At 45.4% G+C, this 12241-nt stretch overlaps 1 protein-coding gene across 1 annotated transcript; it reads right to left on the bottom strand.

The window, feature by feature from the left end:
* Positions 1-9270: 9270 nt before the first annotated feature.
* On the bottom strand, positions 9271-10752 carry LOC138820100 (PRAME family member 12-like). The gene has a single exon (XM_070011746.1). It carries the CDS (start codon positions 10750-10752, stop codon positions 9271-9273), a length of 1482 nt encoding a protein of 493 aa, XP_069867847.1.
* Between the last annotated feature and the right edge of the window lie 1489 nt (positions 10753-12241).

The raw sequence follows: 12241 nt of genomic DNA, 5'->3' as shown, positions 1-12241 counted from the left end.
GACCAATTCAGGAGATCTCCACTTCTTTTTTTGGTAACTGTCAGGCCTGCATGTGTCTTGTTTGTACTGTTTATTGTTTTTTGGACTAAATGACTGATGGGACTGGAAACCATGGTCACCACTCCATCTAGCCCCCTAGACTTATAAAAAGAAGCTGAGAAAGAAGAAAAGAAAAGGTACCCCCCAGTTTTTCAGGGAGATAACTTGAAAGAAGTAATGTTTCCTCCCCCATACTCCCCTTCCCAGGTTCCTTTTGCAGAACCTGAAAATGATCAAGAGGAGGAGGGATCTATAGAACCCTCGGTACCTGCTCTTAAAGTTTCTGAGGGGCCAGTCACTTGACGCCGCCGTGGGATCAACCCCCCATCTAATGCAGCTGTTTTTCCCTTATGCGCCGTAGGGACTGTGGATGTGGATGGTCAACAGCAACTCCAATATTGGCCATTTTCTACCAGATATCTACACAATGGGTGCACCCAAAATGCCCCCTTTTCTGAGAAACCCCAGGATTTAATATGGCCAAAATTTATGAGGTTAGACAGGGAGGAAGTGAAAGTCAGGCAGCATATCTTGAGCGGCTCATGGAAGCTTTTAGTCAATATACCCCATATGATCTTGAGACCCAGGAGTCGGCTCAGATGATCATGTTTGCCTGTATAAATCAAGCTGCACCAGACATAAAGAGAAAGTTGCAGGCTCTAGACAAACTTGGTGAAAAGCCTATTAGGGATCTAGTAGCCGTGGCAGAAAAGGATTACAATAAGAGTGTCGCTACCCGCCTCGACCAGCAAGGAGACGCGACACTGGACTCTTCTCTCTGCCGTTTATTCAGGACCTTTTTTTAATCTGGTGACCCCAACACCGGGGAGAATTCCCCACAGCCTTAAGTACCCGCTGGGTAGCCAACCCTGATACGCCACGTGGGAACCACCAATAGGTTCAGGTGCGCGGAAGCAAGCCAGATTCTTTGCCTTAGCCATATCAGGAGTTGTTTACCACGAGAGCACTCGCCATCAGGAAGGCGGAGGGCGGAAACCGGCACCATCTTCCAGGTGCGGCCTCTCGCAGCTCTCTACATAAGAGAGAGACAGAGGAGCAAAGACAGGAAAGGAAGGACCGAGAACATGAAATTGAGTGTGAAAAGAGAGAGCAGGGTAAGGAAAGAGGCCAGATTTGTTGGACTATCCACTATCGCATGCTGAGCATACCTGGTTCACAGACAGCAGCAGTTTCATTCGAGATGGAAAAAGGTACACGGGCACAGCAGTCACCACGGACACTGAGATAGTGTGGGCAGAAGCACTTCCCCAGGGAATGTCTGCACAAACAGCAGAGCTAATGGGACTAACAAAAGCCCTACAGATGGGAAAAGGGAAGAGACTAAACATTTACACAGACAGTCGGTATGCTTTTGTCACTGTCCATATACATGGAGCCATTTACCAACAGAGGGGGCTGCTGATAGCTGAGGGAAAGACTATTGAAAACAAACAAGAAATTTAAAGCCTCATCCGGGCCATATGGGAACCAGGAAATATTGCCATTATGCACTGCCCTGGCCATCAAAAGGGAACTGATTCTATAACCAAAGGAAATAACTGGGCTGATCAGGCAGCTAAGGAGGCAGCCCTCCAACCCAGTGCGGAATTACTGACTCTAGTAGACCCAGGACCATGAGCTTTGCCTCCTGAGCCTCAGTACTCCCAAGAAGACTTGGAGTGGATAAAGAAAATTCCCATGGCCTATAAACCCCCAGACAAAGAAGGAAACAAAGACTGGTGGAAAACTGGTGAGAGGAAACTTACCTTGCCACAAAGATTGGGCAAGGGGATTATTAAGAGAATCCATCGGGTTTCTCACATGGGAACCCGAAGAATGTAGGACTTGCTCTGACACTCAGAAGTAAAAATTAGGCAAGGAAATCAACTTATTGAGGACATTGTTAAAAATTTCAAAGCCCTGCAACCTTATGCAATCCCACTTGTCCAACCTTTCTTTGATTTGTTGTGCTTCCGGGTCTCTATTCAGAAAATTTCGGCCTCAGCCAAGGAGACCTAGGGTTTCTCCTATTGCATCCTGTAATGTTTTCAGAGTGTCTGCTTTGAGTTCAAGGTCTTTGATCCATTTGGAGTTGATTCTGGTGCAGGGTGATATATAAGGATCTAGCTTTAGTTTTCTACATGTAGTTAACCAATTTTGCCAGCACCATTTACTGAAGAGGCTGTCTTTCTTCCATTCTATTGTTTTAGCTTCCTTATCAAAGATTAGATGGCTATAGGTCTGTAGGTTCATTTCTGGGTTTTCAATTCTATTCCATTGGTCCTGAGGTCTGTTCTTATGCCAATACCAAGCTGTTTTGATTACTATGGCTTTATAGTAGAGTTTGAAATTTGGTATTGATATTCCTCCAGCAGTGTTCTTTCCGTTGAGGAGCGTTTTTGCTATTCGGGGTCTTTTATTGTTCCATATGAATTTTTGGATTGCCTCTTCTATTTCCTTGAAGAATGAGGGTGGAATTTTGATAGGTATCGCGTTGAATTTGTAGATAGCCTTGGGAAGTATTGCCATTTTCACGATGTTAATCTTGCCAATCCAGGAGCATGGGAGGTTTTGCCATTTTTTAAGTTCTGTGTTGATTTCCTTTTTCAAGATTTTAAAGTTTTCATCATAGAGGTCCTTTACTCCTTTGGTTAAGTTAATTCCTAGGTATTTTATTTTTTGTGGGGCTATTACAAATGGAGTTGCTTTCCTAATTTCAGCCACACTTTTCTCATTATTGGCATATAGAAAAGCCATTGATTTTGGGGGGTTAATTTTATAACCTGCTACTTTGCCAAAGTTTTGAATCAGCTTGAGTAATTTGGGAGTGGAGTCTATGGGATTCTTTAAATACAAGATCATGTCATCTGCAAAGAGGGAGAGTTTTATTTCTTCTTTCCCTATTTGGATCCCCTTTATGTCTGCATCTTGTCTTATTGCTGTAGCTAGGCATTCTAATACTAGATTGAAGAGAAGTGGAGAGAGTGGGCATCCTTGTCTTGTTCCTGAGTTAAGAGGAAATGGCTTTAGTTTTTCACCATTGAGTATAATGCTGGCTGTAGGTTTGTCATATACAGCCTTTATTGTATTGAGGAATGATCCATGGATTCCTAATTTTTCCAGAACCTTCATCATAAAGGGGTGTTGGATCTTGTCAAATGCTTTTTCTGCATCTATTGAGATAAGCATGTGGTTCTTATTCTTGCTCCTGTTGATGTGATGAATAATATTAATTGATTTGCGTATATTGAACCAGCTTTGCATCCCTGAAATGAATCCTGTTTGATCATGGTGTACGATTTTTTGGATGAATTTTTGAAGTCGATTGGCCAAAATTTTGTTGAGAAGTTTTGCATCAATGTTCATCAAAGAAATGGGTCTATAGTTCTCTTTCTTTGATGAGTCCCTGCCTGGTTTGGGGATGAGGGTTATGATGGCTTCATAGAATGTGTTCGGTAGTGAGCTTTCTCTTTCAATTTCATCGAAGAGTTGGAGGAGTATTGGTGTGAGCTCTGCTTTGAAGGCCTTGTAAAATTCCACTGTAAAACCATCTGGTCCTGGACTTTTCTTAGCTGGGAGGTCTCTTATTGCTGTTTCTATTTCAATGCTTGATATGGGCCTGTTAAGCTGGTTTAACTCATCTTGGTTTAGTTTTGGCATGTCAATATTTGCTAGGAAAAGGTCCATTTCTGTCAAGTTCTCAAACTTATTAGCATAAAGTTTTGAGAAGTATTCCCTTATAATGTTCGGAATCTTGGTTGTTTCCGTGGTGATGTTTCCATTCTCATCTCTGAGTTTATTAATTTGGGTGTGTTCTCTCCTTTTTCTGATAAGGTTTGCTAAGGGTCTGTCAATTTTGTTAAGATTTTTGAAGAACCAACTCTTTGTTTTGTTGATTCTTTCTATAGTTTTTTTGGATTCTAATTCATTTAATTCTGATTTAATTTTGATTATTTCTTTCCGTCTACTGGATTGGGGTTTATCTTGCTGCTCTTTTTCAAGGAGGTTTAGATGTGTCATTAAATTGTTAGTTTCCGATCTCTCCAATTTGTTGATGTAGGAGCTCAGAGCTATAAACTTGCCTCTGAGTACTGCCTTTGCTGTGTCCCAGAGGAGCTGGTAATTTGTGTGTTCATTTTTGTTGAATAGCATGAACATTTGAATTTCCATTCTAATCTCTTCCATGACCCACTCATGATTCAGCAGTGTGTTGTTCAGCCTCCATGTGATACCGGACTTTCTTTGGTGGCTTTTGGTGTTGAGTTCTAATTTTATTCCCTTGTGGTCAGAGAGAATGCAAGGTATAACTTCAATGTTTCTGAATTTAGACAAGTTTGCTTTGTGGCCTAAAATGTGGTCTATTTTAGAAAACGTTCCATGTGCTGCTGAGAAGAACGTGTATTCTGATGCTGCTGGGTGAAATGTTTGGTAAATGTCTGTTAACTCTAGTTGATCTATGCAGCTGTTTAGATCTACGGTTTCTCTGTTGAGTTTTTGCCGAGTTGATCTATCTTGTGGGGAGAGTGGTGTGTTAAAATCCCCAACAATTAGTGTCTGCAGAGCATCTGCAGGGCAAATGACATAGCTAGCAAGATCAATAGAAAGCCCACCGATTGGGAGAAGATCTTTACTAGCCATACAACGGACAAGGGTCTCATATCTAAAATATAGTTGGAACTCAAAAAATTAAACCACCCAACAACAAATCCTCAAAGAAACAACTGCCCAATAAATAAGTGGTCGAAAGACTTAAAGAGAAACTTCTCTGAAGAAGAAAGAAGGATGGCCAATAGACACATGAAGAAATGTTCAACATCCCTAGCCATAAAAGAAATGCAAATCAAAACAACATTGAGATATCACCTCACTCCAGTTAGAACAGCAAAAATCAAGAACTCTAACAACAACAGATGCTGGAGGGGATGTGGACAGAAAGGAACCTTACTTCATTGTTGGTGGGAATGTAAACTTGTTCAACCACTTTGGAAAGCAGTATGGAGGTTCCTCAAAAGACTTCACATAGATCTCCCCTATGATCCAGCAATCCCACTTTTGGGCATTTACCCAAATGTTTACAAACAAGACCACACTAAAGCTACCAGCACAACTATGTTTATTGCAGCATTATTTACCATAGCTAAGATATGGAACCAACCCAGATGCCCCTCAGTAGATGAATGGATCAAGAAAATGTGGTATATATACACAATGGAATTCTATGCCTCCATCAGAAAGAATGACATTTCCCCATTTGTTAGGAAATGGAAAGGCTTGGAAAAAATTATATTAAGTGAAGTAAGCCAGGCCCAAAGAAGCATAGGTCCCATGGTTTCCCTTATTTGCAATATCTAGTATACGTATGAGTCAAGCAGAAAAGGTCAGATAATGTGATGTTAGGAAAACGAACCCTTAAATATGTATTTTAATGTTTTCGTTTCTTTCATGCATGTGTTTCTAACGCATTTATAAGATTATTTCTTTGTTGCTTTGTATGTCCCTCCCCCACAGTGTAACCCCCGCTTTCGCTATATTTGATGTCAGTATAACATGTGGAGTAGATGGGGACAAACAAGTCGTTTAAGGATTCAGGTGGACCTGTTACAACAATGAGAAGTACAAAATGTCATGTCAAAACCAACTTTACAATGTCGGTGTGGGGGGGGGTGGGGGGTATAATTGGGTGGGGGGAGGGGGGAGGCTGGGAAGGGAGGTGAAGGGTAAACAAAGGAGGAGGCTGCAATGCTTGGTAAGAAATGTATGCATTATCCTGCCCATGTAATTGTAGCCCCTCTGTACAGTATGTTCTCAAATAAAATAAAATACAATTAAAAAAAAATATCAAAGCCTGTCAGCTCACCAATGCCCCCAATCAACCGGTTCCAAAAGAGCTTGCCTCGGTGGAGATAGGCCAGGTGTGTAATGGGAAGTAGACTTCACAGAAATTAAAACTGGAAAATTTGGATATAAATATTTGCTAGTTTTTGTAGACACCTTTTCAGTATGGGTTGAAGCTTACCCAACAAAGCATGAGACCACGAACATCATGGCTAAGAAGATCCTGGAAAAAATCCTACCCAGGTATGGCTTCCCATCCACCATCGGGTCAGACAATGTACTGGCTCAAAAGTAAGTCAGGGAATAGCCGCAGCACTGGGGATGGATTTGAAATTGCTCTGTGCTTATAGACCCCAGAGTTCAGGGCAGGTATGAATGGGATTCTAAAAGAGACCTTAACTAAATTGGCCTTAGAGACTGGCGCAGACTGGGTATCACTCCTTCCTTTCACCTTGTTTAGAATAAGAAATTCACCCTATCGGCTTGGCTTTACTCCTTTTGAAATAATGAATGGACAGCCTCCACCCATTATCCCTAGCCTTCAGACTGAATTGCTTGCTGATTTGGATGATACTGAATTTCTGTGTAAGCTTGACTATTTACAGCTGGGGCATATGTGGCCCCAGCTTAGAGCATTATAATGTTCTGCTTCTATTCCTACCCCCCCCCATTTGTTTAAACCAGGGGACTGGGTGTTTGTTCGAAGGCACAACTTGAAATCTCTGGAACCATGGTGGAAGGGACCTTACATGGTGCTACTGGCTAGACCCACTGCTCTTAAGGTGGATGGCATTGCTGCTTGGATCCACTGCTCCCATGCCAGACCGGCTGACCCCTTTGCCCTGGACGACCATGGAGAAACATGGGAAGTCTCCAAGCATCCTACCCAACCACTCCGCATACGCCTCAAGAAAAGAAAAATGGACTGATTGTTATTGGTATACTCATTCAAGATCAAGAGCTGTTGGAGTTTAGTTTCGGGCCAGAGCTACAAGATTGTGGCTCAGGACCATAAGTCAAGGAGGGGAATGAAAGGTTAAAGTTTGAGGCAGTGACCACTTGTTGCTTGTTTCTATCTAGCAAAGCAACATATGGTGGTAATCAAAATACCTCGTTGATTGTGTGCCTTTATAAGACCTGCAAATCCTTAGCTCGGGGCTCTCCTCCTAGGCTCCGCTGTGTCGGAGTGTAGGAAGAGGCCTGAGCTGCAGCCCATTTAGATAAAACAGCTATAGAGTCTGACTCTTGGTGGTCTTCTTGGAGGGGGGCCTGTGACCTTGGCATAACACCTTCAGAAGACATGAAGTCAGAGACAAGGTCTTCAAAGGCGGCAGGCTCCTGATGATGGTGGGTATATTTGCATTAAGCAAGACACTGTGATGCACATGAACCTCCTGGAGATGCTGCAGCTGTCCTAGATGCTCCCTGATCATCCAGGGATACTGGAACTCCTTGTGAGGGTGAGGGTCCAAGTCGCCACCCGTATTGGGACAGTTGAGGATGTGAAGGTTCTTCATTCCACCCAAGTTAGGAGCAAGTTCTTTCCTAATTCCTGGATGCCAAAATTCACTCCCCACCAGTTCCTGGATGGAGTCCAGCCTCACCACAAGCAGAGCCTTCTGGATTTCAGAGATGGAGTCAGACCAAATCTGCAGCTTCCTGGAGCACAGCTGGACTCATTCTCTCCTCTCCCTGACCCAGTGTAGCAGGTGTGTTTGGAGAGCATCCTGGGCGCCATCTTCGATGAGCAGATGCATAATTTTCACCAAGGGTTTCTCTGCAGTCTTTGCTGAGCAGTGATTTACAGCTCGCCTGTCAGTCAGAACATCTGGAGGAGCGATGCGGGCATGGAGACATACCCCCATGTCCATATCTCCACAGATTGATAACTTGTAGTTTACATTGCCTGGGAGCTCCTTCTTGGCAAGTAGCAGATCCAGCCCATCCAGGACAGCCTTGAAGGTCTCCAGGTCGGGAGACTCTGCCAGATCCCTCAGGGGGAGGCAGGGGAAGGGCCAGGCCTGCCCCAGGTCCTTCAGCACCTCTGTGTGGCCCTGGGCATAGATCTCTATGAACAGTGAAGGGAACAGCAGCAGAGGAAGATCGTCTACAGCAAAGATGGCCAGGGCCTGGTTGCTCAGCAGACTCTGCATGGCTAGATGCTGGAGCGAGGGTGGGGCTCCAATGCTCATCTTGATGGACCAGATGTGGGCCAGGTGTGCAGGGCTCTCTGAATCCCAACAGGGCCAGGCACTCACTGTGCAATCCAGAATTCTTCTTCTGTTCTCTGATCCCTAGATATCCTTCACGCCCAACCCCAGCCTCACCATTGCATACCTGCCAATGAGAGAGCAGCTTCTGATGGAATTTTTGAGACACACCATGCACACCTTGGTTGGCTTTTGCACTTGAGATTAATTCAAATATTGATTTTAACCAAAAAGGGATAGGTTTAAAGGCCTGTCCCACACAGCCCAGCTTCTCTCTGTATTGTAAATCACACTTTATCAAAATGACCTCCACTTTTATTCCTTAATCCCTCCAGACATTCCCACAGATATTCCACTGCAAAGCCTGCAAGGAGAGAAGTCATCCGAATTGATAACATCCACAAAGCCTGCAGGAAATCTTTTCTCTGGAGTTCTTTCCCTCTCTGAATCCCTTCCTATTCTTCTTCATCCTTCCTTCCTTCCCTCCCTCCCTCCCTCTCTCCGTATATCCTTCCCTCCCTTCCTTTCTTGCAAGTTTCTTTTTAATCCCCATTCTAGACCTTGGGTAAGGGTTTATTTGTTTGTGTATTTGTGCCAGTTCTTGCATCTAGGTGCTATCTCTGAGCTTTGGTTCACAATGCCCGAACTCTACTACTTGAGCCACAGCTCCACTTCTTGCCACTTTTGGAGGTTCACTAGAGATAAGAGTCTCAAAGATGTCTGTGCCCAGGCTGCCTATGTATTGAAACGCTCAGATCTCCGACTTGCAGAGTTAAGGTTCTAGGTATGCACACTCCTCATTCTTTGGTGCTGAAAAATGATATCTTTCTACTCATGCTTTTTCATTTTTTTATTTTTGATCGATACAGAAAATTATAGATGGTAAGGGATTATTCTACAACTTAGGGGTTTTCTTACAACCATTCAGAAAAACAAAATCATGATCCAGTTCTTTCCAGGCAGAATTGACTCCAGATTCCTGCTGCTGTGTGCACAGGACACATGGAACCCCAAAGCACTCACAAACTCCTGGGGTTCCAGAGTTACAATTGAACTGACAAACTCAGGACCAGATGCCCTGTCTCTTCCATCTACACTGAACACGGGGGTCTGTGCCCCCTGGAGAATGCTCTTCCTGGCTTTCATTTCTGCTGCTAGGAAGCAATTCTAGAAGAGAGGTGCACAACTACAAAGACAGAGTACAAAGGCCAGAAAGATGCTCTTCTGTGAGCAGCCAGGAGCCATTTGACTCCAGGGTACAGAATCGGTATTTGTTCAGGTAATGACTGAATTTGGTACAGATCTGGACTTTATGGCTTGGTCCCATGTCCCTCAAAGTCTGTGCCAAGACAGCAAGAACCTGAGCAAATCTCTCCGGGTGGATGTCCCATGGCCACTGATTTTGAGGGTAGTAGCTCTCCAGAGGGGCAGGATAGAGCCCTCGTCTCAAATGACCCATCTGGGCCGTGTGGCACAGGAGGATCTTCAGGGCGGCCATGGAGATGTGGTTTCCATAGAAGCTGAAGAACATGAGCTGGAAACACTGGCTCAGGGCGGGCAGGATGGCCGAGAGCTGGACATCCGTGAAGGCTAAGTCCTCCAGGGCCAGGGTCTCCAGGGTGCCGGCCACTCCATGCAGCAGGTCTAGCAGGGTCTCAAGACTGAAGCAGACCGTGGACAGGCTCCTCAGACGCAGGTGCTTGAGCTGTTTGGTGCAGGGACACTGGAACAGGAACCTCAGGTGAGCTTCGGTCAGCAGACACGAACTCAGAGACAAGGTCTTTAAGGACGTCAGCATCCTGAGGATGGAGGGCGGCTGTTCGTAGTGGAAGCAGACATCGTGTACATAAAGCTCCTGCAGATGCTGCAGCTGCCCCAGCTGTGCCCCAAATTTGCAGGAACACCAGCCATTCCTGGAGCTGGAAGTGAAGAAGCTGCCACACATCTTGGAGAAGTTGAGGATGTGAAGGTTCTTCATGTGGCCCAGGTAAGGGGCAAATGTTTTCAGAAGTTCTTGACATGGGAAATTACTCACCAGCAGCTCCTGGATGGAGTCCAGTCTCACCACACGCAGAGCCTTCTGGATTTTATAGATGGAGCCAGACAGAATCCGCAGGTTCCTGGAGCACAGCTGGACTCGTTCTTTCCTCTTCCTGGCCCACTGGAGCAGGTAGGCTTGGAGAGCTTTCTGGGAGCCATCTTTGATGGTGAGATCCCTGATGACCATCAAGGGCTGCTCTTCAGTCATCATTGAACCACAGCTCTCTGTTGGTTTGTCAGTCAGGACATCTGGATAAGAGATTTGGGCCATTGAAGGGTAGCCCTGTATCCAGATGTTGGGGTGATCATTCCGCAGGAAGAGGACTTGCAGTTTCCACCGACTGGGGCGCTCCTTCTTGGCCAGTAGCAGATCGAGCCCATCCAGGACAGCCTTGAAGGTTTCCAGGTCTGGAGACTCTGCCAGGTCCCCCAGGGGGAGGCAGGGAAAGGGCCAGGCCTGCACCAGGGCCTTCAGCATCTCTGTGTGGGCCCTGGCATAGACCTCCACGAACAGCAAAGGGAACAGCAACACCGGTAGATCCTCCAGGGCAGAGATGGCCAGAGCCTGGTTGCTCAGCAGACTCTGCATGGCCAGATACTGGAGCGAGGGTAGGGTTCTGCGGCTCATCTTCACGGGCCAGAAGTGGAGTAGATATGGACCAGGTGTGCAGGACACTCTGAATCTCAGTAGGGCCAGGCAATCACAGCAGACTCCAGGCTTCTGCTCTTTTCTGGCTGTTTGGTATCTTTATATCCTAGCCCCACCCTCCCCTCTGTGTATCTACCAATGGGAGAGCAGATCCTGATGGGATTTCTGAGTAACACCCACCACACCCTGTCTGGGTCTAACCATCTAGATTAATTTAAACAGAGATTCTACCCAGACTGATAGGATTAAAGGCAGGACCCACTGAGCCCAGCTTCCATTTCAAATGTGTAACACACACACACACACACACACACACACACACACACACACACACACACACACACACACATCCGGCCTTTATTTGTTAACCCTTTGAGAAAGTTCCACAGATATTTCACTGCCTTGAGCCTGCAAATGTTCCAAGAACATCAGCCAGCCCAATCTGATAGCATCCACAAACACTTTTCTAGAAAATTCTTTCACTTCCTTCCTTCCTGTCCTCCTTTGCTTACGTTGCCCCTCCCTCTTTCCCTTTCTCTCTTTTCTCTCTTTCTCTCCCTCTTTCTTGCTCTTGCTTTTTCTCTCACCCTCTCTCTCTGTCCCTTTTTTCTTTTTCTATCCCTTTTTCTGCTCTCTCTCACCTTCTCTCTCACCATCCCTCCCTCCCTCCTGCCCCCTCTCTCTTTGTATGCAAATACTCAGGGCCTCTTGTTTTGATTTGGCTTTTTCCCTCAAGGCTGATGGCCGAGCACTCAAGCCACAGCTCTACTTCTGTTTTTTGTGGGTTTACTGGAGACAAGAATCCCTTGAACTCATCTGCCTCACTGGCTTTGAACCATGAACCTCAGAGCTCAGCCTCCTCTTTGCCCGGGATTACAAGAGTGATACACTAGGTGCCAGCAGCTAGTTTCTTTTGTAGAACAGGACAGAGGCCCTCTCTCTTTCTAAGGTCTCAACCTGTTGTGTTCAGTACATGCTGGGCCCAGCTGATATCACCAACCCTGCGGTTCAGCATCAGATTTGGAAGATAAGAAAGGGCATTTGACTGCTCTTTGTAAGTACCATCCACATAGCAGGACACACATATTCATTAATTCAGTTATTTTATTGATTCATTCAAAAAATGCTTTCAGTCTCTAAGAAGGCAAGATTATTTCTTCTTTTCATGCTTTCTGGTTTTCTCTTCTTTGTTCTTTCAGTGTGTGTGTGTGTGTGTGTGTGTGTGTGTGTGTGTGTGTGTGTGTGTGTGTGTGTATGTGCGTGTGTGTGTGTCTGTGTGTGTGTCTGTGTGTCTGTGTGTGTGTGTGTGTGTGTGTGTGTGTGTGTGTGTGTGTGCTTCTAGTGGGATTTGAACTCATGGTCTGGCACTGTCTGTCCCCCAGCTCTTTCCATTCAAAGCTGGCAATCTACCACATGACCCACAGATTCCACTTCCAGCTTTTGGTGGCTAATTGGAGATAAGAGTCTA

This window comes from Dipodomys merriami, unplaced genomic scaffold, assembly GCF_024711535.1.
Source record: "Dipodomys merriami isolate MVZ:Mamm:240054 unplaced genomic scaffold, mDipMer1.0.p SCAF_84, whole genome shotgun sequence".
NCBI lineage: Eukaryota > Metazoa > Chordata > Mammalia > Rodentia > Heteromyidae > Dipodomys > Dipodomys merriami.
The sequence above is the reverse complement of the archived record's forward strand: the minus strand, read 5'-3'. Positions and strand labels throughout refer to the sequence as shown.